Source organism: Pestalotiopsis fici, assembly GCF_000516985.1.
Source record: "Pestalotiopsis fici W106-1 unplaced genomic scaffold PFICI_Scf_12, whole genome shotgun sequence".
NCBI lineage: Eukaryota > Fungi > Ascomycota > Sordariomycetes > Amphisphaeriales > Sporocadaceae > Pestalotiopsis > Pestalotiopsis fici.
This window is the reverse complement of record NW_006917102.1, coordinates 1222609-1248793: the sequence shown is the minus strand read 5'-3', so window position 1 is coordinate 1248793 and position 26185 is coordinate 1222609. Positions and strand designations below refer to the sequence as shown.

At 49.4% G+C, this 26185-nt stretch overlaps 9 protein-coding genes across 9 annotated transcripts; 5 read left to right on the top strand and 4 right to left on the bottom strand.

Annotated features, from left to right (window-relative positions):
• Nucleotides 1-166: 166 nt before the first annotated feature.
• Nucleotides 167-911, bottom strand: PFICI_14138 (uncharacterized protein; the record flags this gene model as incomplete). Its single annotated transcript, XM_007842719.1, has 4 exons — nucleotides 167-300; nucleotides 379-492; nucleotides 559-662; nucleotides 757-911. 4 exons carry the CDS (start codon nucleotides 909-911, stop codon nucleotides 167-169), a joined length of 507 nt encoding a protein of 168 aa, XP_007840910.1.
• A 1188-nt stretch (nucleotides 912-2099) lies between these two features.
• On the top strand, nucleotides 2100-3990 carry PFICI_14137 (uncharacterized protein; the record flags this gene model as incomplete). Its single annotated transcript, XM_007842718.1, has 6 exons — nucleotides 2100-2196; nucleotides 2271-3316; nucleotides 3373-3496; nucleotides 3568-3675; nucleotides 3787-3788; nucleotides 3841-3990. The coding sequence occupies 6 exons, from the start codon at nucleotides 2100-2102 to the stop codon at nucleotides 3988-3990; spliced, it is 1527 nt and encodes a 508-aa protein (XP_007840909.1).
• A 2302-nt stretch (nucleotides 3991-6292) lies between these two features.
• Nucleotides 6293-9903, top strand: PFICI_14136 (uncharacterized protein; the record flags this gene model as incomplete). Its single annotated transcript, XM_007842717.1, has 4 exons — nucleotides 6293-6633; nucleotides 6683-7244; nucleotides 7300-7591; nucleotides 7646-9903. The coding sequence occupies 4 exons, from the start codon at nucleotides 6293-6295 to the stop codon at nucleotides 9901-9903; spliced, it is 3453 nt and encodes a 1150-aa protein (XP_007840908.1).
• Nucleotides 9904-10588: 685 nt separating this feature from the next.
• On the bottom strand, nucleotides 10589-10909 carry PFICI_14135 (uncharacterized protein; the record flags this gene model as incomplete). Its single annotated transcript, XM_007842716.1, has 1 exon — nucleotides 10589-10909. The coding sequence occupies one exon, from the start codon at nucleotides 10907-10909 to the stop codon at nucleotides 10589-10591; it is 321 nt and encodes a 106-aa protein (XP_007840907.1).
• A 415-nt stretch (nucleotides 10910-11324) lies between these two features.
• On the bottom strand, nucleotides 11325-12620 carry PFICI_14134 (Cyanide hydratase; the record flags this gene model as incomplete). The annotated part of the gene is made up of 4 exons (XM_007842715.1): nucleotides 11325-11803; nucleotides 11885-12355; nucleotides 12426-12537; nucleotides 12591-12620. 4 exons carry the CDS (start codon nucleotides 12618-12620, stop codon nucleotides 11325-11327), a joined length of 1092 nt encoding a protein of 363 aa, XP_007840906.1.
• Nucleotides 12621-17277: 4657 nt separating this feature from the next.
• On the top strand, nucleotides 17278-17579 carry PFICI_14133 (uncharacterized protein; the record flags this gene model as incomplete). Its single annotated transcript, XM_007842714.1, has 2 exons — nucleotides 17278-17298; nucleotides 17382-17579. The coding sequence occupies 2 exons, from the start codon at nucleotides 17278-17280 to the stop codon at nucleotides 17577-17579; spliced, it is 219 nt and encodes a 72-aa protein (XP_007840905.1).
• A 524-nt stretch (nucleotides 17580-18103) lies between these two features.
• On the bottom strand, nucleotides 18104-20959 carry PFICI_14132 (uncharacterized protein; the record flags this gene model as incomplete). Its single annotated transcript, XM_007842713.1, has 2 exons — nucleotides 18104-20863; nucleotides 20918-20959. 2 exons carry the CDS (start codon nucleotides 20957-20959, stop codon nucleotides 18104-18106), a joined length of 2802 nt encoding a protein of 933 aa, XP_007840904.1.
• A 698-nt stretch (nucleotides 20960-21657) lies between these two features.
• Nucleotides 21658-22000, top strand: PFICI_14131 (uncharacterized protein; the record flags this gene model as incomplete). The annotated part of the gene is made up of 2 exons (XM_007842712.1): nucleotides 21658-21693; nucleotides 21827-22000. The coding sequence occupies 2 exons, from the start codon at nucleotides 21658-21660 to the stop codon at nucleotides 21998-22000; spliced, it is 210 nt and encodes a 69-aa protein (XP_007840903.1).
• A 1480-nt stretch (nucleotides 22001-23480) lies between these two features.
• PFICI_14130 (uncharacterized protein) lies at nucleotides 23481-25462 on the top strand (the record flags this gene model as incomplete). Its single annotated transcript, XM_007842711.1, has 3 exons — nucleotides 23481-23690; nucleotides 23754-25374; nucleotides 25434-25462. The coding sequence occupies 3 exons, from the start codon at nucleotides 23481-23483 to the stop codon at nucleotides 25460-25462; spliced, it is 1860 nt and encodes a 619-aa protein (XP_007840902.1).
• Between the last annotated feature and the right edge of the window lie 723 nt (nucleotides 25463-26185).

Sequence of the window (26185 nt, the reverse complement as noted above, 5' to 3'; positions counted from 1 at the left end):
AGACAGCAGCATGTATTACATCCGTCGGCAGAATGGAAAAGTGTATCCTTTGAATGATGTTTCTGCTGGTATATAGCACTTCCCACATCGCCGAGCTTCCCATATAGCTTAATGAATCGTATCATCTCTGCGATGGGAGTCCTGTGTCACTATGTTTGTTCGGAAGTCAAGCAGTGACATTAACCAATGGCCAATTAATTCCTTTGTCTGCTGCTCCTGTGTTACCAAGTCCGGCGCAACTATAGAGACCAACAGGATTATTGGCCGTAGCTCGCATGTACTGAAGATCAACACATTCCTCTATTTGGTTTAGGGATAGATTAGCGTTGGATACATAATGATTCAAGGACAGATGTCAGGAATATAGGTTATGCTCACGTGGACTAGAGGCCGCGAGCGCGATCCGGCCATCGGTCATGGCAACCCACTGCTGTCCGGCCTCAGTGTTGGAACACGGCTGGAGGTAGATGTTGGCCATGTCCTTCCAATTGCCTTTATGTCAAGGATCAGTCAAGATGCATAAATTATCTTAATGGTTGGTGAATATGCTTCACTGACTCTTGGTTCCAGCATCAAGACATAGTGCGGTATCAGCCAACTGGATGCTGGTGTTGCCCTTCTGAATGTACCACTGCTGTTCCGGCTTGTTGGTCAAGGTCTGACTGTCAAGGTTGAGAAAAGGTTAAGTCAGCATGAGCAGACCCCAAGAGAAATGTCGACCATCTACGATCGAAGCGCTAAAGGAGGCAGACTTACACGACGACGGTACTTCCATTGGCGGCGGATTTTGGTACGATGACGAACTTGGCGTCGACGGCAGACGTGATGTAGACTTTGCTATAGCCGGCGGGAATCGTCTGGGCAAAGCTCGTTGCGCCGAGCGCGAGGAGGAAGAGGGCTTTGGTGAACATTTTTGGTGTTGTGATGATCGGGGTCACTCGAAAGAATTTTCACTCTTCAGTACACACAACTCCAGTACGATGAGCCACACAGGGTCACCCGATGCTTATACATGTGGAGGGATGCCTTGGAGGCCGTCAGTTCCAATGAGCCGAGTGCCCGCGAGCCAAATCGGCAGTAACCTCACAGGTCGCCAGTAGATTGATATTACAGGCGTTCAATAACATTTGATGGTTTAGGTCTATCTAAAAATACCACTGACCAATGAGAGCATGCGGGAGCTGTTGAGAGAGCTGGCTCCATATACCGGCTAATTTGTATAGTGATAGCGTATAAAGGGATAAATTACCTGCTCCGTCCTCATACCCCTCGCCGGCATTTACTGTCCCAACTTGTCATCCTTGATGATATATCTTATTGGTTCATGTGCAAATTGTCCACAAAGCTGTTCAAATCTTGAAAGGATGGATGGACAATTTCTTGTCAACTGGTTTGGTGTTGTGGTGCAGGCATCTTCAGAAATGATGATTCTGTCTTTGCCAAGGCGGGACTTTTCTTTTCTTTTGTGCGCTGTCGATGATTCCAGGACCTCGCGGCAGTTGAGAGCAGGTGATGAACGGCAGCCAAGCTTTCCGCTGGGTAAACTCAATGACATGGCGACATGATGGCTAACGCCGAGATTGAGTTGGTGTCTTCCAATAGCAAAATGATGCTGAACTAGATATCAGATAACATAAGCTATGATGTAAGCCGATATAGTTCTCGTTTTGATGAGCGCAGGTCAATGACAGTGTCGCATCTCGGTCAAGTGAGACCCGAAATGCGGCTCCGCACATGTGGAGGTGGCGAGTTCTCTGTAGCCTCTTCCCCAAACCCAGATACCGGGACTGACTGCCGCTCACATCCGGGGAACCCGGTGCGCTTGACGGAGAAGGCACAAGATCGTCAGCATGTCTCCAAGTTCGCGTCTAGTTTAGATCCAGGTCGATGGGTCTGCCAAGATGAGCATAGGCCTCGCTCGGCCGTCGTTGTTGCGAGGTTCTTGGCGTATCTGATTGCTTATACAAGCTGAGCAGTCCGTGTTCCCGTCTTGCGTATGATATCTGCCACTGAATATAGAATGAAGTCGTAGTTGCAAATGCGCTTCGAGAAAACTAATAGATAATTTCTTGCAACATCTTCTCAATATCGTGGCCAACATGGGGCTCTGGAAACATAGTCTCCAGGGCAAAGCCCTGGTCTTTGCCATTACAGCAGCTTCTTGTCAAGCGTTCTTGCTACTGGGATATGATCAAGGTAAGTGTTCATAAGCGTATCCACAGTTTCACTATCGAGAACATGGTTCAGAAAGTGCAGCTAACAGGATGCAGGCGTGATGGCAGGTATCATTGGCGCAGACAATCGCTTCGGACGAGATTTCGGCCACCCAGACGCGGACATGCAGGGTAATATCACTGCCCTCTATGACATTGGCTGTGTATTCGGGTCCATTATCTGTTACTTTGTGGGCGAGCGTCTTGGACGGCGAACGATGCTCATGCTTGGTGGTTTCATCATGATCATCGGCTCGGCCATTCTCGGCTCCTCCTATACAATCGCACAGCTCATCGCCGGTCGCATTATTACTGGTGTTGGAAACGGCATGAACTCGTCGACGGCGCCTGTGTACCAGTCCGAGTGCTCTCCAGCCCGGATTCGCGGTGCCCTTTTGACATTGCAGGGTACCGTCACAATCCTTGGTGTCGTGATCGCCTACTGGACCGATTACGGCACGGCGGCATATGATACAGGATTTCAGTGGCGGTTTCCTCTTGCTTTCCAGGCTGTGTTTGCGATCTTTTTAATTTTGCAGATCGTCGGTCTCCCCGAAACGCCGCGTTGGCTTGTGGCACATGATAGACACGAGGAAGCGAGATCAGTCATTGCTGCCATCGCGGCAGTCCCGGAGGATGATGCACAGGTCACCCGCATCCTGCTCGACATCCAGACGGGACTCGAAGAGGAGCACAAGGGTGGTCCGTTCAAGTTCAAGGAGTTGATTTCATGGGGTCCAGAACAGAACCTCCGACGAATGCTTCTGACCATCTCGGTACAGCTGGGCCAGCAGTTCAGCGGATCCAACATGATCAACTACTATGCGCCAACCATATTTCAAGGGAGTATGGGGCTCAGCAGAAATCTGTCTCTGATCCTTGGCGGCTGTGCGCAGATTACATACCTGGTTGGTTCCGCTATCCCAGTGTTCCTCATGGATCGCTACGGTCGGCGGAACCTGCTCATGTTCTGCTCTGCCGGTTTGTGTTTTTGCTTCGTCATGGTGGCCATATTACTGTCGCTAGGGACGACGGGTCCGGCGTACGGTGCTACTGCCTTTATCTTTCTGTTTCAACTCTTTTATGGTGTCGGCTGGTTGCCAGTAAGTCCCGGTCATCGCGCCCCAAGGCTGGGTCTGTTGTACTAAACACTGGATAGGTCCCATGGTTCTATCCGAGTGAGATCAACACCACTCGAGTCAGAGCTCGGATGCAGTCCATTGCTTCGGGATGGAATTGGATGGCAGTATTTGCTGTTGTCAAGATCACTCCTATCGCTTTTCGTACGTTCTACTATGACACACTAAGTGATTTCGTCCTTGTCGATACTGCAAATATACTGACCTGAGTCCAGAGAACATTGGTTGGCGAACGTTTATCATCTTTGCAGTACTCAACGCCGTATTCATTCCAATGGTGTATTTCTTTTACCCTGAAACGAAGAATCTCGAATTGGAAGATGGTAAGCCCCAACTGAGTCTATCACCTGAAAGTAATCAAGATGCTGACTATTCGTACAGTGAGTAATGTTCACAACTACGTCTCCATGTTGAGGGTCGCAGCTATAAATGAGAAGTATTCAGACATAATTCAAGTGCTTGAAAGCTGACACAATGCCTACTTCCAGATTCCATTACTCTTCAACAAAGGTGGCTTTACAGGCGGAGTGTTCACTTCTCGCGGAAAGACGGTGACGCCGGGCCAGCATGCACTTAACCGCAATATGGACGCAAAGAAGACTCTGCACGATGGGGAAGAACAGATTGAGCAAGTATAGCATTTCTGGGCGCGCAGCTATTTAGCACCAGCCGGTGTATACTACATATGCAAGATAAGCATTATGCCTCGCTCAATAACCAGGTTCTGAGGTTCTCCCTTCTACCTGTCACTTCTCCAGTTGTCCTAGGAAAGCAATATATGGCCTCAAAGACTTGAGAGATCCGGATGACTGAGCGGCTTGACGGACTCTTTCATTGTCTAAATCTTCGTAGGCATCACAATTGCTCAGATAGTTCTTGGCGTAGGCGAGTTTCTTAGAATAGTACGTCATGTACCACGGCAAGTGTTGGGAGCCAAGAATAGTGAAAATATTCTGCTACATCATGGCCACCCATTCTTCGTACCTTGGCGCAAAATTCCGCTCCTAGGTAGAATATATGCTTACGTTTCCAGTGCTGGGAAGAACGCGTGGTAATTGATGCACATGGTTGTGGCGGGTTGTTTTGTCCTGTTGTAGAATTCGGGTAGTATGATGTGTTCTGCAATATGATCATGCTCTTTTCAAATGGTATGTCAAGTATTAAGAGCTAGGGATACTGATAATGTGCGAAGAATAATCATAAGAAACAAATAAGTTTGTCCTGCCCTGTCAAATAAATGAATGTGGTGGTGGAGGAAGACATTAAATTCAAAGAACAACAGCTTTATGTATTGCCATTAGCTAATGTTGTATTTTAGTGGTGGATCACTCCGTCACTTTACTGAAAGTTTCTGGTCAATCAGGTACTTTTATTTCCTTAAATACTATGACCCTCTACAAGTTCCGTGGGCTCCTTCCAGGCCATTTGGCTGCCGAATTGTATCTTTGCGCCGTCAAGCATGACACGGTGAAGCAAGTCTCGACCTATATCGACATGCACAGCAATGGCGACAGCTTGACTTGATTCAACTGTTTCTTCCACGTCTGGCCCGGGCTTTGCAGTTATGGCACTTACTTTGCCTTTCCTCTTGGCATTCCAACTTTTCGCAGTATTGCATATAAGGTGGTAGGGTTTCTGCATCTGGCAAGATTATGGTATTGCTCTCCAAACGACCGGCATGGCCAATTGCTACTTGGCATAGCGCCGAGTGAGCATAGCAGCGATGTCGACATACACTGTAGAAGACATAGCCGTGAGTACACATGTTGGCGGTGATACAAGGAATGTTGTCCTGTACGGCACAAACAGTCTAGACGTGTAAGTAGGTGAGTAGCTAGGTGGAGAGGTAGTCGAACGGTGTTGAGTATCGGCTCAAGAGTTGGTATTTAGAGATGAGGATTGTGATAATTGACGAAGCCCGATTGAGCAAAGCAAGACTCTTGTTTAAGTGTGTAGTAAAGGTGGTGGCAGAATGTAAAAGGAAAGGGCAAAAGCAATCTTCGAGCGTTCAAGCGATATTTATACTCCTAGCATGATATATCGCATGACAATGATGAACCAATTCACGGCAAAGGTATTTCATTTATAGTCTGTGATTATTTCAAGACTCTTCTGCGCCTTTCTCTAAATTTAGTCCATTCACGAGTGGTTGCACACCAACTACCATGCCGTTCACTGACCGATATGTCTTTGCCGTCAGGAAAGGAGTGACTAATCTGCTTGAAGGAAGATTGAATGGATCTTTGTATGTGAGTATGGAAAAGCCATGCAGGACGGCATCCAAAGAGTTTGCGTGATGATGATATCGTATTCATCGGCTCATGGCATAGAAGGTATAAAAGCTTTCACAAGCGGGCAAGATATCGCATAAAACACTATATGAGCAACTGAGAGATGGTCATGGCATTTTCCTCAAGGATGTCAATCACTTGAGACTGATTGTTTTCAGCTACGATTGAATCTACCGAGAAAATGTTGTTTCGCAACAAGCCGTCGGTCGATACCTCAACAATGTATGACCAATTATTTTCATCGTCATATCAAAACATGGAGGTCAAAAACTTCTGTTCGCAAGCAAGGTTATTTTCATGAACTTTTATGATCAGGAAAAGTCCCGTAGGATCCTGACCATCCAGGCTTCAGTGCCAAAGTGTGGCTGAGCCGCTGACACTTCGCCCAATACGGATGTCAATTTCATTGGTTACACCAAATCAATGTCGCAACCCCTCACTTCGCCCAGCCTGTATTGAAATGTATACATCGATTGATTACCACAGCACAGACCACCTCAAGAACTTCTGAAGATGACGCGAGGCTCTGGAAAATGTGATCCAAAAATTGCCAATCAGCATCATCATTCGATCCTCCCTCACAGAGCGGCCGTCCCGCAAGCATGATTACCTGGACATCGGGCATCGCTATGCTGAGGCGTTGATATCGATGGACCGCGTAGTGTTTCGGCTGCGGCAGCTGCCCGAAGACGCTGACCGGCTGAAAGTGGTCCAGCTCCTCAGCAAATCGCTGGGCGTCGAGTCATCAGCCATAGACGTCCAGTCCTTGGCTCGCAGCACCGATCCATGGGTTCTAAGCAAGACCGCTACACTCCAGTTCAATGAGACATTAACAATTCAAGAAGTCCTCAAAGAGAACAAAAAGGGAAATATCACCAAGTCTGGAGACGAGTGGAAAGTGCGGGTTGAGAATCTAAAAGATTCTCTGGTCTTGGATTCGCATTTTCGTGGATTGACACCTTTGTCTGATCCAAAGGTTCACGACGCAGAGTAAGAAGCCTCACATGTTATCATGGCTCTTGACTAAGCGATATCGCAGTTGTATAGCAATCTCGGGACTCTCGAGCCACCCCTTTGGATCATGGCAACCCAAAGGTGCATCCAAGACATTCATGTGGATTCGTGATGCGTTGCCAAAGTCACTGCCGAGTATCCGGCCAATTATATACGGCTATGACACCACTCTTGTCAACAGCAATTCTTTCCAGTCAATCCTGGACTTAGCACTGAATCTCTTGAGCCTTTTGAAGGCAAATGGCTGGAACTCACCAACGTCGAAACCGCTCGTGTTCCTTGCACACAGCTTGGGTGGCATCGTCCTCAAACAAGCCCTCGTCTCCCTTGCAAATCATATGCGGCGCGATGACCTACTCCGGAAGGCTATCAGAGGAGCCATATTCTTTGGTGTACCGAACCTAGGCATGGAGCAATCGCATCTTATGGCCATGGTTGATGGCCAGCCTAATGAAGCCATCGTAGATGACCTATCCGTCAATTCCGAGTATCTGTGCCAACTCGACGAGCAGTTTGCTGGAATTACTTACCTCCAAGGCATTCATCTTTATTGGGCGTACGAAACTCGGAAATCTCCGACCGTAAGCGTATGTGTATATCACTCCCAATTCCATAGAATGCCTTGAAACTTACGTTATACAGAAAAACTCTGAGGGCGTCTGGGAAAGATCAGGCCCAGAAGAGATATTGGTCACTCAGCAGTCTGCAGCCCGTGGACTATACCAACTACATTCGAGGTCCCATCTGATCTTTCCAATCAATGAGAACCATTCCAACATGGTCAAGTTTGCTGAGAATGACCCGAATTACAGCATAGTGGTCGACAAGTTGGTGCAGATTGTAGCACAAGTGAAAATCGAGCCAGCTATTGAAAGAGAGTCGGCTCTTTCCACAGCACAGAATGATACGTCCAACACAGAGACCAAAGCTTCCGGTAAGTTTTTGATCATTTAGTTTCGTATATCACTCTGACTTGTACAATGCACAGTCGTTGAACGGTTCCTTGATGCCCCGAAGCAAGATTATCGTCTGGAACAAATTGAGAAAAACTTCAAGAACACCTTTGACTGGGCATACGATCAACAGAAACCAGGTCTCAACCAATGGCTTCAGAAAGGGACTGGACTATTCTGGATCAACGGAAAACCGGGATCGGGGAAGTCTACGTTGATGAAGTTCATTGTTCAAGATTCTCGGACTGACGACTTGCTGTCTGACTGGAGAACGTCAGCTGTTCAGATTCGCGCGGCATTCTTCTTCCATTATCGTGGGAATACAATGCAAAAGTCGTTCGAAGGACTCTTGAGAAGCGTCCTCACGCAAATCATAAAGCAATGCAATAGCTTGTCTTCCTACTTGTGGCAGTCAACCAACGACGAACCTATGAAGTCTCATGATTGGACTTTATCACGGTTGCAAAGAGCGCTCTTTCAGATTCTGGAACAAGACCAGGTACCATTGCATCTTTGCCTGTTCTTGGATGCCTTGGACGAATATGATGGACGACTTGAGCCTATTTGCAAATTTCTCTGCGACCTCAGTCGGATACCACAAACAACAACCAAGCGGATTCAGATCTGTTTCTCAAGTCGTCCATGGGACATCTTCATCAGGGAGTTCAAGGACTGTCCTGGTTTCAGTATCCAAGACTACACGAGAGACGATATCAGAGACTATTGCTTGGGATCCATCAGAAACGAAGACCTCACTGCTACCGTACTGGAAGATCTGGTCCCAGTTCTCGTGGAACGATCCAAAGGTGTGTTCCTTTGGGTGAAGCTTGTGGTCAAAAATCTTGCTCAAGCTTTCAGGGCTGAGACCAACGGACAAGACTTGGAAAAGCGACTCAAAGCACTTCCCTCGGAGCTCGATGAGTATTATGCCGAACTCATAGACCGCATTCCTCATGCTCACAGGTTGATGGTATATGTAATGTTGGAAATCACTGTACGCTCGAGAGAACCTATTTCACCAAAAGCTTTCGTCTGCGCACTGAGTACCTCCAGGTCACAGTCGCACGCGGAGTACATGGCAGCATATACAACGCTCCGGCGTCAAAGGTTTACTAAGCTGAAACGGGGATACTATCCAGATTTAGCGAGACAATACTCCAGTAAGTACTGTGGTGGTCTGATTGAGGTCGTCAAGACAGGGACCTCTGTCGCTAGAAAAGATCAAGAAGGTGTCCAGGTTTTTCATCAGACCGTGGAAGACTTCGTGATGAGTCCAAGATTCAAGGCCCTTATATTGGGGAATTTGGCAAAAGTCACAACCGAGAATGGTAACTCCTACTTGGCCAAGCTCTATTTCAAGAATCAGCCGCCTAGTATACCGACGGTCATCGAACATATGATCACAAAGTATACGCCGCTAAGTCTCTCTGCACAATATCCCTACTCCGGCCTCAAATACTACGCCCGAGCAGCTGAAATAACAACCGGGCGCAGCATGAAAGACTTTTGGGGAAGTGTTCCTGCCTCATACTATGGCCGTTCCGAGACAAAAAGCTTATTCAAATTCGCTGTTGAAGCCGGCTTACAACTGCTCATATCTGAAAAACTGGCAGAGGATCCGGAAGTGCTGAAAAAGTCGACGGAGCCGCTTATTACCAAGTTAATGAGTTCGTGGCCCCGACCGTGGGTGGCATCAATGACTCGACTTCTATTACATTCAGGCTATAGGATGGACCAAGATCCAAAAGCCTTCAGCTGTTTCGTAGACTATTTTGACCGTGTCTTTCGATTTACAAGAATATTTGACGGGCCGCCAGATGAGCAAGATCAGTATCTTGATGCGGCAAGGATTTTGTTAGAGCATGGCCAGTCCTCGGACGTCGACATTCAATTGGGTGACGACAAGCGCCAGAGACTAAAGGGCAAGCCGTTGCACATAGCCCCATCGCCACTAGCAGAACTCCTCCTCGAGTATGGGGCAAATGTGAACGCTTTGGACTCTATTGGTCAAACGCCGCTGGATTATAAGTTTGGAAAGGGGATAAATACCGGACAAGCACGCATTGGGCGAACCAGCCTGGACATTTACAAAGAGGGTTCAGAATTCATCCGCAAGAGAAAGCTTATCTATGAAGGACTCTACAAATTGATTTCTCTGTTGGTATCAAAGGGCGGCATAACACGGAAGGCCTCGGAGCGCGAGATAAGACGTCGGTTAGAGGAATTCGCGGAATACGGGTGGGAAACGAAAGCCTTGTATCGTGCTTTGTTACCAACACCAGCACCGTCCTGAGTTTGACTCAAGTTCAGATTCTCAAGAGTTTCGAAGCGTTTGTACACCTTCAAATCACTCGTCATCTTTCATATGGACATCTCAAGCATAGCTGGTCTCTACGGTTATTTTAGCATTGCAGTCTTTGATCCAAAATTATCCGATTTAGTTTTGGCAATGGTTAGTAGCCTTCGGTGATCATCATTTAAATGACCAGATAGGACACTATCAAGATTGTAGTTGGCCATGATACGCAGCCAACCTGCCATGAACTGATGACGCCTCCGAATCACTCCCCGAGCCATCATCAGTCCACTGCCCGAGACATGATTGTACGTATGTTTTAGTGGCTATTTGCCAAATGCATCTGATTCTCCTTTGCATTGGCTCTTAGACCCTCTGGAGATGTCAAGGAGACCCATACTGAGGTCATTTCCACCAAAGATACAGCTCAAAGCGCTCAGCATTAAGCGTCAAAAACTTGCGAGACCATCATTGCCACCAAGATCATTGGAAATAGGACAATTCCTTGCAAAACGCATAGAGAAATCTTGAACATCACTCGCTTGACGACTTGATCAACAACCTGTAGTCGAAGAGGATAAGTCTAGGAACATGACAATTGTTTTATATGAAACACAGAGAAATCATGGTAGGATATGAGCAACAACTTGGCAGCCTCAATTGTCATTAAGAGAAAGTCTATCTAACTCTCCATATCTGCAAAATCCGCCGCCATATCCGCATCGATCGAGGCATAAAGCTCGTGAATCCTCGTACAATCCTCGCAGCAATCCGGGAGTCCACCAGCGGGCTGCATCTCCACCCGGTGCCGGCATCCCCTCATCCAGGTTGGTATATGGCGGTCGCCGAACTGGACGGCTGTCCTGTTGGCGTCGCCTCGTGAACAGATGAAGCGTCCCGTGACTTCGCGGCCGCCCCGGCGTTGGGCTGCGGCGCAGGTTTCGGTGTAGAGATATGCCTTGTGGTGGCATCCCTGCCAGTGGTTCATGACGTGGGTGCACATGGTGGCAAGAAGTATGCAGGTAACTCTAAGTATGAAACGATGTTGGGCTTCTTGTGATCCCGTGATGTGTAAAAGTCTGTCAGTGTAGCTTGTGGTTTGTGGTGTTTTGTGGTAGTAGACCCGAGTATGTTGTAGCACTTTTGTTAGGATATTTATACTAGCAACACTGTCGAGTTACGAGAGGAGTGATGAGTACATGGCTTTAATCACTGATACCCAGCGTTCCAATCCATTGGAACATGATCATAATCGTGTTCAGTCACTGCACAGAATAAGATACGGAATCATGGGATGGCGGCAAATGAAACGCATATTTAATCACACACCCAAGTAAAACATAAAGATGGAGAAGAATTGTTTTTACTATATACATAAGGCTCATCTGTTATTCAGAGCTGAGTGTTATCAAGTGTCTCTAGATCTTGGAAGGGTCCTCCGTCTTGTCCTGGGGAACCTTGATAGACGCAGGCTCTCCATCCAGGGGCTTGTCCAAGCCCAGACGGGTACGGGTGCTGTAGGTAGCGATACCACCAGCCGGGTCAGCCTCGGTAATCAGCTCCTTGCGCCTCGTGTCGACGAGGAGACGGATGAGATCAGGGCGCATGTAGTGACCGGCAAAGTCGGCCAGGACCTTGGTCAGGTGGGTCTCGTTGAGGTCAATGTCGACAAACAGCAGGCCGTCAAAGTCCTTGCTGGGCTTGGTGTGCAGGCTGCCGTCGGGGCGGTAGATGCGGGCGTGGCCGTTGTACACGGACGGGTCCGTCTCGGGCTCGACGCCCTCGGGGGTGTTCTTCTTGAGGCCCTCGACCGAGAGGCGCTGGAAGGGCGCCAGGGTCCAGGTGCCCGTCTCGATGGCGTACTCGGGGGTGACCAGGTCCGAGGCAGGGTCGGCGTCTGATGGGTATAGAGGTTATCTTCTCGTCTCTCATACTTGACAAGTGTCTTCATGACGAGAGCAAGGCTTGTAGTACTTACAGTTGGTGGCAGGGTCAGGCGAGACTTGTCTCTCCTTGCCGGGGTAGACGGGCCAAGCGGCAATGTGTACTTGTTCGCCCTCGGAGACGTTGAGGGACTTGAGGAAGGGGTTCATGTTCTCCCAGCAGTTGAGCTGACCGACGCGGCCAATCTCGGTCTCGGTGACGGACTTGAAGGTGTCGCCGGCGCCGTCGCCGTAGACGAGCTTCTCGACGTGGGTGGGCTTGATCTTGCGGCGGTGGTTGATGACCTCGCCCGTCGGGCTGATGAGCACCTGGGCCAGGTACAGCGTGGCGTGGTCAATCTCGGAGAAGCCCAGCGAGACAAAGATTTGGTTGTCGCGCGCCGCCCGGCGGATGCGGCGCATCTCCTCAGAGTCTACAGCCATGGAGTTCTCGCGGTACTTTTTGAGCATTGGGAGGCTCTGCAGGTAGGTGACCTTCCACATCCAGTAGGGGTATCCGGGAATCCCTGAGGAAAAGGATGTCAGTCGTGATGTACAACATAGAAACTCATTCAAGGCGATGCTGTTTCTACTCACAGACTTCTGGAAAGGCAACGAGTTTGCATCCTGCTTGTCCGGCTTCGTTGATAAAGTCAATGGTCTTGCGAACACCGCCCTCGAGGTCGAACCAGCTAGGCTCGGAGGTGACCTGTTCAAGTCAGTCAACCTTGATATTGGAGTCACAAATATGGAATCACTTACAGCGGCGGCCTTGTACTTGGTGATGGGCATTTTGAAGGATTGTTGATAAGATGTGTACTTGATAAGTTGATGTCTTGAAAGTGTGAATGATGTTCTGGTGTATATTCAGACAAGAAGAAACGAAACATTCACCACTTATATATTCATCTCGGCCGGAACTTGCTCAAGACGAATCGGCATTTGCGAACGTCAACTCGAACCACATATCACATAGCTACTGCATGCCTGTGCTACGTCCAAGGCGTGATGCATGATTAACAGCCCAGTTTTCTTATTCCGAGTTAGCAAAAAGGCATCCCTATACGCACCACCAATGGCAAAGGCCGATTGTACAGATGTATACGCATGACCAATGTGGGAGTGAGTAAGGGACGGGCGCCGGCGCAAGGGACCCAGAACAACTCATCACCATCTCCCGAGCAGTTGGCAGTATGTGAGGGGGGATCCTCGGAAAGACCGAGCCTGTGCGAATTTCAACCGAGTTACCTTCTAGTCACGCAAATTGCCAGATTGTCTTTGAGGAGTACGAGTTGCAGCCTCACAAAGTCGACGTGATTCGACTATTAGTCATGGTTCCACTGTAGCGGTAAGAAGAGGTATTTTGTAAGACGTTTCCTAAGGCAAAGAGCAACGGACCGGGCGGCTCCTAGAAGACCACAAGCCAATGGACCGTGAAGACAGAAAGATCATTGGGGAATTCTTCAACAGACACTACCGTTTCAAGACAGAATCCGAGGCTCAGGGACGGTCGCATCCGTCTGACGCCTCTCGAACCATTGATCAAATCCCGGATGGCACGATCATGCAAGGCCGCTTGCCGGACGCTCCGCATCCCCGTGCACTCCCGAACGGCCTTTGCCCTAGTTTCAAATCCCGGGCCCGTAGCGCGATTGGGCCGGGATTCTCTTGAAATGCGGTTTTTGCTTTCTTCTTCTCGCGTTGAGCTGTTGCACTCGTCTCAAATATGGTGTTTTGGTAAAGATTGGGGTGGGGGTTTTATTGTGCTCTTGTTCAGCCATGATTGAAATGATATGCAATAGGCCTCCAGATGGTTGCAGTCAAATGCATGGGCTTGCGACGTGCAAACACATGTTTTGCATATGCAAAGATGACTACATGACAGATTAATTGACAGAATCGGTGTGGGATTCGTATAGTTCTGTCTGGGTGTACAGCAATGGTACCCTCTACTGCGGCACTGAAACTGCAAAGATCAAATGTGTTTGCGGAAGGGGCGTGATTTGCGAATAAAAATGTTGTGCGATGATATTAGGTATGCATGTATTTAGAATCAGTGATATATGTCGATAGAACGTGTGGTACTCCATTCGTGCAGCACCTCAGTGGCCAGCAGCCACGGGGTTTATGTACACAGGGCATCTTTTACACTAAACTACGATACGTTTATGGGTCATAATTTGATGGACAGGAACGAAAGTTTTCAAGCGAGTGACGGGAATGGCAGATATAGCCTTCAAAGTTATGTTTTCAAGAGATTGTATTGATCTCAAGTGTTAAAGCCACCTCAGTACATACATCCCCAAGTTATTTGACGAATATCCATCCAAACTCTGCCAGAAACACGCATGCATGTATGCATGGTCTCCCACGTATGAACGAGGGTGAAATTGTCGACATGTTCTTCGAGAGGTATTCGCGGGTTGTCGAAATAGCTGGTCCACAAGCATGGAGTGCCTTGAGGTGCTAGTTGTATTGTCGATTGGTGAATGCAGAGATTCGGATTCTGGTGCGTTCCAATTCCCTTGTAGTAGGTGGACCTCATCGAACACCAGTGCAAGACGTGGTAATCCGAAGCGGCAGTTATTTAGTTGTAGGAGACATGATCGTCAGTGCGATACATTGGCACAGCACCGCGAGTATCTCGATTGGCGTTGATCGGAGCAAAGGGGAAAAGCAAAATAGTAATATCCCAAGGCCCAGCAACCGATCGTCCCAGGCATCATCGAAGAGGGGGTAGTCAAGTCATTCGACGTCCTGGGAGAGTGGTGCCCTTTCCATTTCCGAAAGCAGCAGTTATCGACGGCGACGACAATCAACTCCGGTAGCAATGTATACATAAGAAGCTCGGGGTTCAACGAGGTCTCGACCGCTCGTACGGGGTTGAGGACGGTACACAACGGTCCATGGCCCAGGAGGCACTAAAGGCAACTACAACTGGGGAAAACACGAGGACTCTATCCCATGCCCGGTAGTCGCAGGAATCGAGAAAACCAAGTCTAGCGCGACACGAACCTACGATGTTCCGATCGCTGGTGGAGGCGTCAGTGGCGGTCAAAGGTGGCCGGCTTGTCGAGGAAACGGGGGAAGAACGAGAAGGGTTGACTGCGTGATGAAAGTCTCGAGACACAAGTCTAGGACTCGGTCAATCGAAAAACCTTCAACACAAGTCGAGAATCGGAAGAGTGTCGAGGAAACTCAGACTACATCTCCAGAATAGACCTTTTTACCACGGCCAAGTGGGAGGCCATGCTAGACTGAGCGAAGGGGGGGAGAATCAAGCAAAAGAGCATCATTCAAGCCCTTCATCCCAACACGAGGTGGGAATGTTTGACAGCCATCTTCATAGGAAGAGTACAAATTGTCAAGACATCACAGTCAGCACACATGGGGTGAAGAGAAAAAGAGAAATTAGAAGCAAAAAAGCGGACTTGAACGGGTAGGCTTATGATCGAGGGTTGTGGCGCACCAGGCAAAGTGGGAGGGATGGGGAAGGGGGGAAATACGTCAGACTTGGACAGAAAACCGGATTCTGGATTGGGATTTGTGGCGCGGGGCATCACGATGGGGGAGTTCTAGACTTCAAGTTGATGGGCGAATTGCCAGATTCAGCCACAGATGCGACTGAATCAGGATTTCTGATGCTTCTTGGGTCTTGTTACCATAATCGGCGAGGAGGGGACGGTTTTTGCATGCATTCATGATGCCATCGGTTACTTAGCATGTGTCGTGATGCTTCTTTGTGTGGGACTGTTCCGTATGTATACAAGATCGCTACAATGATTTTCATCCAGCATTGCTCCTAGCGCATACATTCTTCCAATTACCCGCTTAATTACCTAGACACCTGGTCTTTTACCTTTTGATGTTTCGCAAGGTTCACGCAAAAAAGCCGAGACCTTTTTGCAAATTTCGTTTTGTCGTGGGTCGAGCGGTTGGCCGTTGAAGAGACTTCAAGTTTGGCGGGTTGTTTGTATAGAGTGACTCCGCTGACGTCATGAGCTGGTTTCTGACATCTCACATCACCTGGGGTTTTATCGCTTCCAGCCTTTTTTGCGACAAACCTCAAATTTCCCAGCGCAAATGAGCCGACATGAACTTGGCTGGAAACCATCTCGCAAAGGTCAATATGAAACTGCCAGCGTAGGAACCGGACCGGCCTCATCTGCCCTGTATAGACTAGAAGGCCGCTATTCTACCTTGCAAATGGTATAAGCGACTATCAGCCCTGTTGAATGCCCCAGGTTGGCGGTTAGCAGGGGATGGTTGGAATGCTGCTTAGACGGACCTTTTGCGCCGGCACGGCCCTGGTCTGATGTACGAGCCAGACCCTTTCCCACCCAATGCCAGTTCCCGAAACAGGTCATGGAAAGCCAAGTTTGCGGATATTAACCTTTTTTTTTCTTGCTGGCACGCGACGGGATAATCGGCAGCACGAATGAGGGTCTCGTTTGCAACCATGTCACCACGCATCGGGTTTGGTAGAGCCAGATCGTGATCTAGTGCCAGTGCTGGAATGGTTAATTTGGGGTTCTTGGGAGGAGCCAGGGGTGTCTAATTGGCGTAGCTTCGTCTGTCAGAACAAGCGTTGGTGGGGTTTGTCTTTTGCTTGGGCGACTGCATCTAGACCCATGACGTCAATCCCGCATGCAAAAGCTGTACTCTGTAGATCCATCAGAAAAAAATGCGAACAACCATGGAGAAGAAAAAATGCCCCGAATCGTGTTCTTTTACAAGCTATCACGAGATTGGCCTAGAAGCGTGGTTTCAATATCTTATCCTTTCTCAAATGGGCGACAGACAGCCACATGCGCCCGAGGTGATTGGTCGTTTCATAGTGTTCCATATCCCCAATCTGGTCATCCCAGCCTCGACTGGCAAGCCTGCACGTTGCCCTACTCCGTAATCCCTATGTCATTTTCGTCGTCTGCACGTCTGCTGAGGTAGGTCGCAGCCGAAAAGCATCTCCCCCAGTCAGGGCCCGTGATGATGATGATGCCATGCCTTTTTGCTGCCGTGATAATTTGTGCTAGAAGCAGCCACAAGGGACCAGACAAGCCAAGCTCGACCCACCCTCAATCCTTGAACCCGGGAAGATCAATCTTTTTTTCCCCCTTCCCTCGGGTGGTATGAAGACATACTATGTACACTGCAGTGAGGACGAAAAAGAGACCAGGGATAGGTGCCTTGATTATTGGTGGCCCTTTGTGACTCGAACCTTTTTTGGGTCCTTCTACCCAGGCGGGAAGTCGTGCGACGAAAACAGCCCACTGCTAGATATAAAGAACCAACAACCTCCGTCCTGTCTTGTAACTTCCTTTTCGTTACTTGAACATCAACAAATACAAACCAACACTTCGCCTTGACCTAAGAAGTCCTACAACCTTACACACATACACACACATACCAAAACAAACATCTACAAACAAACCATCACAAATCATTCAAAATGGGTGCCGTCGTCTCTTGCGTAAGTTCATCCCGCCTAAACACGACACATCAAACCCACCACTAGGGGAAAAAAAAAGCATTGTAGCTAACAGTCGTATCTAGATTCAAAACCTCTTCCGAACCATTGGCAACGTCCTCATGGCCATTGTCAACGGTATCGCCAGCATCCTGACCGCCATCATCCACGGCATCGCCTCCTTCTTCAACATCCTCATCTCCTTCCTCACCTGCGGCTACTGCGGTCGCAAGCGCGGTGGTACCACGAGGACTAGGGGACATCATACGACGAGTCGTATCTAAAAGGAGAGGAACCTTCTTCAACAACCACAAGACAAGGTCCGACACCACACCAAAAGCACCGTGTGAAGACCTCTTGATGAAGAAGGGATGAAGGGATGAAAGCGCTTGGAGTTCTTTTTCTTGTTTGTTTGACACAGTGTTGAGGAGGAGAGAGCGATGGATAAAGGAGATGATACCTCGAGAACGAGTGGATTTTTTTGAGAAGGGCGAGAGGAAGTCATGATACCCCTGCATGAACGTTACGACGATTGGCATGACGCTATTCAGGCTTTCATTTCCGTATCGATAATACCAATTTTATTTGCATAAGCAATCATGTTCTGGCATCTACCGTGAACCATGTCGCAAGATACATGATCGTAAATTAAGATACGCATTTCTCGGAACTGGAAACTGTTGAAACTGAACATTGGCCAAGCTAATCTGACGTTTTCTACCAAATGAATCTACTTGATTGCCATGGCACTGGAATACCTGTCTTCTACACTAGCCAAGATTTGCCAACAACAAATCTAGATGTCTATTTAATCAGTATCAATCAGATCCCTCGCAAAGAACCTCTCAATCTGCCGTCCAGCCTCACGGCCAACCAAGGGATTGAGCTCCTCTACGGTCATGTTTGCAATTTCACGGACGTTTTCACATTTCAGGGTCAAGTTCATGATGTTCTTGGGTGTCACCCCCGGAACTACGCCCAGCATTTCCTGTGGTTCCAGGTTGAATGTCTGATCTTCGGCTCTGACGTCTTTATCCAATCCAGCTCGTACCGCCGCGATTGGGTCCGGCTCTTCCTCATGGGTCTTGAGATTCTCAAATATCTCGGCTGTCTGGTAGGGGCTGCTGCTCCAAATGATTTTTAAGCGTGGGAATGCAAGAGTCAACAGAACAAGCTTCGACTGTAGATCTGATGGCACGTTTGCAGGGTTGATCGCAGACAGGTTGCCCGACAGATCGGCAAAAGGCTCAAGTGTGAATGACTTGTTTTGATCAAATTCGATCAAAAGCATGGGGTTCTTGTAGTGGAGGAACATGGTTTCGGCTTGGTTGTAGAGGCGACCATCCTTGAAGGAGCTTATCAAATCGCTGACCGATTTGCGTTCGATACATATTGTCGGGGAGAGGATGTAGTCGCCCACTGTCAACATGCATGGAACTATGACCATGTTTCGCCCATGTAAAAGGGACGGCAGAGAGGAGCGAAATTCTCGCACGTCGACCACAACTCGTGGTGGTTGTGCTGTAGCGGCAAGTCGGCCACCACCCGCGATTCGAGTGTTTACGGTTCGGAGGAAAGCCTCCTGTTGATCCTCCACGGCATTCTCAGCTCCCGTATCAACAATGGTCATGCTGGCACGCTCCTTGATGAGCTTCGTGAATGCATCCTTTTCTCGACGGACAGACGCAAGATAACGCTGTTCCTCGACGGAACCACCATAGAACATGAAATAGACGCGAACATTTCGGTCGCTGTGGGAGGACCGATAAACCTCCACGCGGCGGATGAAGCTAGCATCCGGTTCGTACATGATTATGTATCGTGGTTTAATCTCCTCGAGAACATGTTCGTCTTGATCTCCCTCGAACGCATGAATGACAACCAAGTCCTGCATCTCATATAGTTGGTAGTATTCATCCATGTCGTCCAGTGGATCGGCGATAATATCGGGCTTTTGCGCTGCTTCCTCCTCGGTCGGTTGCACTCCGGCAATAAGTCCGTCGACCTCGGACGGCTTCTCGAAGTACTGAATCACGCTGCCATTGGCAGCACGCCCGGTGACTGTACCCGCAGCACCACCGCCTCTCTGCCGTCTACGTTTGTTGGCTGGGGCACGACCTTTTGCTTGGCCGAGTCGAGGATCTGCGGCGCCCTTGATTGCTTCCTGGTTTTCCGAGAATAATGCGTTACTGATCTGCGCAAATTCTCTCTTCCATTTCAGGTATTCCCGTAGCTTTCTTCTCATCATATAAGCCGCAGATGGCTTGCCTTCTTCGTCCCTGTTCTTCTTGCTTGTTGGGTCATCAGCTCTTGGCTTGACGTGCATCCATTCCAAGTATTGCCGGAGTTGACGGCAAGTAGAGGCGTCCGAGCACATGATTAGGATAGTGCCATTCGAATCATCCCTTAGAGCAGGCTCAAAATATAAATCGCGATCTATTTCTTCCAGAATTTCTGCTAGTACAGCCCACTTGGGCTGTTCCTCCAGTACTGGTTGCAGCGAATCGATCGGAGTTTGTTCGGTTGCCTTGGCGGTACTTGAGTATACTCTTTGCTTTGCGCCACTAAATATTGTGTGGGCTGCATCGAGGAACATCCACGGAGATTGACTCTGTCTTGTCGAGCCAGGCTGCGGCGAGTGAGCCGCATGAATGGTGTCTAGATGCTGAAGAAAGGCCACCGAATCATAGGTGAGAACAGACTGGAGCATACTCCGAAGGACGGTGAGATCGCTCACGATTTGCTTCGTCTTCCAGCTGACCCTGTGCCAGTTGGGATCGAGCTGACGACGTACCATGACATCAAAATTCTTCAACAAGGCGCTGTCGAGGTTCCAGTCTTCCATATCCAATCCGGTATTGTTCTTCTTCAACTCGTGTATGCTGACTTCGACGCACTCCATGATGGCCGTCTGAATCTCCTTCATGGCGTCTGTCATGGGTACTTCGAGCTCAATAACTTCTGCTTTCTTCTTGCCTTCCAACGAGCTTGCCACGGTGACATGAAATCGCGGCCACAAAGAGGTTTTTCTGAGAAACAAATTTCGCATCATGGTCGCCAATGGGGAGAAACCAATGGTGAAGGGATCTGGATTATCGGAAAAGGCCTTGAGGAAACCAACCTTGTTCTTCTGCTTGAAGATTCGCAGAATGAAGGCTTCAAGAGACGTAGCAATTACCTTTTCAGCATGTAGGACAATGACACCAGTAATGGTCTCCGGGTTGAGCAGACTCGTGAGGAGGTCCACAACCAGAATTCGAGAGGTGATGCTGTAGATGCCCCCCTGAGCGTACATTCTCTCTCTCGCTGCGACGCTCGTGAAGTCAGTATTGACCACCGTCAACCCCCTCGCTTTGGGAGCCATGCTGATGGCGGCATGTTCAGCAAGAGCTTCGCCAATCCATGCATTCTCACGGTCCTCGGCACCAATAATGATGATCAGGTTGTTGCCCGCAGCATCATAACTATGCAACAGGTTGGTGACCAGCCTCATAAGGCCGAGACCCCGAGCAAGAACCACCAGCTCATCCTCGCTGCGGAGCTCCTGAAAGAGGTGCTGTTGGTACTCCTAAGGTGTGTGAGCCATGTGGGTAGGCAGGAACAGAGAAAGTGAATTGCATACAAGAGGCAGCGAAAGCTTCACTGGTTGAGGGGCGGCAGACATGCGGGGCACCAGCAATCTCGACTCCAGTCGCTACAGCTCATATGAGATCGCAGGCAGACGTCGTTTTAGGAGGACCGATTTCTAGTTGCTCTACCGCATCAGTATATGCCTTTTCATGTGCATACTGCGCCGGATCAGCCGTGTGGTTGAGTAATGATTGGTTCTCCTGCAAAGTCGGGAACAGTTCGGAGTCACCAAGGTACAATTGGAGATGGCCTAAGGTTCTCGACACGCGTCATGAAGGTGCCCACAATAGGTAGGTTTGGTTGTCTGCCAGGAATGCTATGCAGCAAATCGATATGAGCTTTCGAGTTTTGGCGTGTGACTTGGCGATACGTAGTGTGGCTCACGTACAAATCTGGGAGCCTGCTGCTGCTTGCAAGTTACAACAGCCATTAAAACCTGGGGTTTGCCGCAAATCATCGGCTCTACACACCTTAGGACCGCCGCCATGGAGAAGGTCCAATCACAAGCTTCCCAAGGGCGCGCAAGGTACGTCATCAAGAGGTCAGCTGTAAGTTGCGAGCAAAAGCCAGCTTTGGGGAATATAAGAACAATCAGAAACTCAGACTTGATCTTTCAACAAAATTCTAAAAGAATACATGAAATTTTGACTGCCAACAACAACAACACTCCAAGCACTCTTCAAACGATACGTGGTTACCAAACAAGACAGACCATCTCTTAACTCCGACAAGATGACTGGCAGGAAAGACAGCTACCCCGCCGCCCAGGTTAGTATTCCGTATTCCGTACAGATTACACTAGGCATCCGGGGGGTCATAACCACCCTGCAAACTCCACACATCAGTGTTCACCTTGCCTACGTATATGGTTGCTGATCATGATCCTTTGTATGAATAACAGACTGGCAAGATTGATGCTGAGTTCAAACCTCATGATCCTACTTCGGCAACTGAAGGGGCCAAGGCGTTCGCTGCTCACCAGGCCCACCCAGGCCCGGCCGTGCCGCAGAGCATGCCTGAGCAAGAGGGTAGCAAGGAAGAACGACAAGCCAAGGCAAAGGAGTTGAACAAATAAAGATTCGTGCTGACGGGAGGGCTAATTACTGCTAATTGGAAATGTTCTAATGAAAGATTTCAAAAAACCTTATTGGGCGCAGCAGGTGGTCCTTCTATGGCTGACTCTGTATGATTCGAAATGAGATAATGAAGACGGATAATATGATTATATACCGCCAATGCTGATATAAATTTTTTTTTATTGCGAACGCGTGCACATTGATCTTTCATGATACGATCTCGAGATTTTGGCTTCTGGGGCCTACGTCTAACTATTTATCATATTTCAATATCCAACATTGTTCCAGAGATGGAGGGAGATTGGCATTATAAAATAGGACATCGCTTAAAGGAGAACCCAAGTGGCAAATGGAATTCAAACAATCATAGGTAAGGAATAAAATCATAAATGCAAGTCATTACACTAAAAATGTATATAATTTAATAAAAAAGCTCACGCACACGCGAAAGGAAAAACAAATAAACATAAACACTCAATACATCCATGTGCCCAGACAGATGTGAGCAGCAAATGGCAGTTGGGGATTTGCAAGTGAGGATGCCCAAAGTGGGCTGGCGCTGCCGCATTCTCAGTTGAGCGAGAACCCCCGGCCACTCCTCAGGCCCCTGTCCACACGTTGCTAGCTGATGCAATGAGGATCCGCTGCTCAGCAGCAATCCACCCGCTAGAAACACTGCACAGTGACGGAAGAACCGGTTCTAGACGATCCAGTACATCCATTTGGGTCGCAGATTCATCCAATTCACTCTTCTAGCCTAGGTACTTTGCACTGCCCTACGACATCTCTGAATGAAAAACATTGCACGTTTGCTCTCGGACTTGTGTCTGAAATTGGGCAACAGTGCCATGAACCTCGAATCATAAAAGCTTTGGCATCTAGGTACAAATCACAAAATTAACACCATTGACGCCCGAAGCGAGCGCACTTCCAGTGATTAAACAGGTGCCTAGTCTCCTGACTAGATCCATGGTTAGGTACACACATTCTTGAACTCGTCTTGTCCATTGATTGTCTGTACTTGGTACTACGTACTTGTTACCTACTGGGCTGGGCTGAGTGCGGGAGCCTCCACTTCTTGGTCAAACCCGTCCAACTGCTGTCCTTCCACTCTTTAGGTAAAGACAGGTAGGGGGGCACAAGACCAAGTACAACACTCTTGCACTGCACTGCACTGCACTGCTCAGCACACAACCACCAACACCACTTTACGAGCCTCATCCTTACTAGTAGTAAGCGCCCGCCACCACAACCGCGCGTACCTTCGCACAATTCTCAAGGCAGCATTCGTTTCCGAAGTCGCTGGGCGCATTCTCGCCTCTACTCTGTTGTGTACCTCTCAATTCGTGTCCATGATCACTTAGGATTGCCACCGACTACTGGTAGCTGGAGATAGAGAGGCACAAGATATCGAGGACCCTCCACCTACCAACCCCCATAACTCCTCGTCTGAGAAAGACGCTCGAAAATCCGCCCGCCATGCCGTCCATTCTCAGCGACGAGGACAAGGAGACGGTCAAGAGGGTCATTCCCAAGCAGACCAACAAGATCCATGCCGTCGCCGTCGCCAGATTATACGTCGCATACCCCAACAAGTCGAAATGGACCTACACTGGATTGCAAGGCGCCATCGTACTCGCCGACGATCTCGTAGGACACACCTACTGGCTCAAGATGGTTGATGTATCAGTAAGTCATGGTCGCCTTCTTCTTCCTCGCAGGCGCCCGTAGTTGCTCACACAGAATATCTAGCCGGCTGGCCGAGGAGTCATTTGGGATCACGAGATCTACGACACCTGGCAGTACAACCAGGACCGCACCTTTTTCCACACTTTCGAGCTCGAGGAATGTCTAGCAGGACTGTCTTTCGTGGACGAGAAGGAGGCTAAGCAGTTTAAGAAGAAGATGGACGAGCGGGAAAAGAATGCCAGCAAAGCAACCAAGAACACTCCCTTTGGTGGACATGGCCAACCTGTCAAGTCAGGCGGCCTATTCGGCAGCATCTTTGGAGGACATAAACATGCCTCCACTCCCACGCCGCCCGAGTCTCCTCAGAGCAGCATCCCGCCGCCTCCGCCTTCGCATACCAGGTCGCCTTCTGCCGGCATGAACGGCTTCCATAAACCAGGCTCCGAGTTTGCTACACTGGAAGCTTATGACCCTAATTGGCGAGACAACTTTGGAAATTTCCTCACAGAACAGGGCTTGACCGACGACTTCATCAAAGACAACCAGGACTTTATCGTGGAATTCTTGAAGCAGCAGCCCCCTGATGCTATGCCAAGGTCTACAGCACCGCCGCCGCCTCCGCCGCCTCCGGTCAATGGTAATAGTGGACATGGCCGAGCTCCTCCGCCGCCACCACCAGGAATTAGGCCAACTTCGGAGCTTACAACATCTGGTTCTCGTCGTGGCGCTCCTCCTCCTCCGCCTCCTTCCAGAGGAACGAAGAGAGGAACCGCAAAAGCAGATGTTCATCGTGAGCCAACACCTCCGCAGGACGCGACTCCTCCGCCTCCTCCAAGGCCGCGATTTAATGCTCCGCCGCCTTTGGCTGATGCTGGCAAGTACGCGCACCAAGAACCTGCACGACCAGTGCCAGCTGCTCCGGCGCCCGGGCCTCCTCCCCCTCCAAGACCATCTAAGACGCCGCTTGATTCTGAAGACACATCCGGGCAAAGATTCGGCGTGCCTCCTCCGTTTGCTGGACCACGCACCACTGCTCCTCCAGCACCACCATCCAGAGGCCCAGTACCACCACCGCCGCCCAGGGACGTACCGGCGCCACCCCTGCCTCCATCACTACCACCCAAGGCCCCAACCTCGAATGCGCCTCCGCTACCTCCTCCGACGTCGAGACCGGTGCCGGCAGCACCAGCTGCTTCCGCTCCACCTCCGCCTCCCAGAGCAGTCCCAGCACCGCCGCTGCCACCGTCGAATGCGGCAGCACCTCCCCCTCCACCACCTCCTGGCCCACCACCGCTCCCTGGAGGTGCTGGCGGCATGCCTCCTCCTCCACCGCCTCCTCCTCCTCCAGGTGGTGCTGGTGGCTTACCTCCGCCTCCACCACCTCCGCCGCCGAACCGCGACTCTGGCTATGCCTCGGGAGTGCCTGCGCCAGCGCTGCCTGCAGCCAACTCAGGACGTTCAGCCATGCTCGATAGTATCCAGAAGGCTGGAGGTGTAGGTGGCCTCAAGAAGGTAGACAGGACTCAGATCAGGGACAGAAGTGCAGCTCTTCCCTCGGGTAGCGATACTGGGCCGCATGGTAGTGGATTGCCGCCTGCTGGTGTTGCTCCTGGCGGCGCACCGAACATGGCAGACGCATTGGCTGCGGCACTGCAGAAACGGAAGCAAAAGGTCGGCGATAGTGGTAAGTTCTTTGAAAATTTCGATTTATGGAATGAAATGACCAAGCTAATACTGTGGCAGACGACGAGGGCGACGATGATGATTGGTAACTATTCTACATTGTTTTTGAAGCTCACCATGAATCCGGATTGGTGTTTATGGCTGTTCATTTCTCGATGGCCAAGCTCTTATTACAATTCAAACGGGGGATGATAGCAAATCTCAAAGGAGAGGTCTCAAATTACGAAGATTGTAGGGCAACCGGCGAAAACAACGTCACAAATTTGGAGACGGAATCGATATCTTTCTGCGCTGGCCTGATCGATTGCAACGCGGTAGACCCGGGCCAGACACGTGAGTCGGTAAGGGGAGTGTGGCGTTCACGTGTGTCTGTTACACATTCTTATCCTTGCTCAAAAGGGATTCTCGAGAGCAAGATGAAATATATCTAGTAAACCACTGCGCAAAGGGCCAATGAAGACCGGCTGAGTTTTCGAAAAACTCTAGGTATGACTTCAGCCAGAGTATGGCGCTGATAAGACCAACAGAGTCTTGCATGGTGTTGAGAAGAGGCCACAAATCAAGAATAGTTTGCATAAAAAGAATTGAAATAGCATCAAAAAAGAATCACCTGGTTTGTGCTGCAAATAATTGCACGTTTCTTGTCATTCCTCGCATAATAGGACATTCGGATTTGGCGAGAGTGGTATTGTTGTCTGGACCATAGAGTACACAGACTGACATTTGATTAAGTCCTTGGGTAAGGGAAGATATATGCATGAATGTATTGAGTCTAATGTAGTGCAAAAGTCATTGCCATCATCATTCAACTC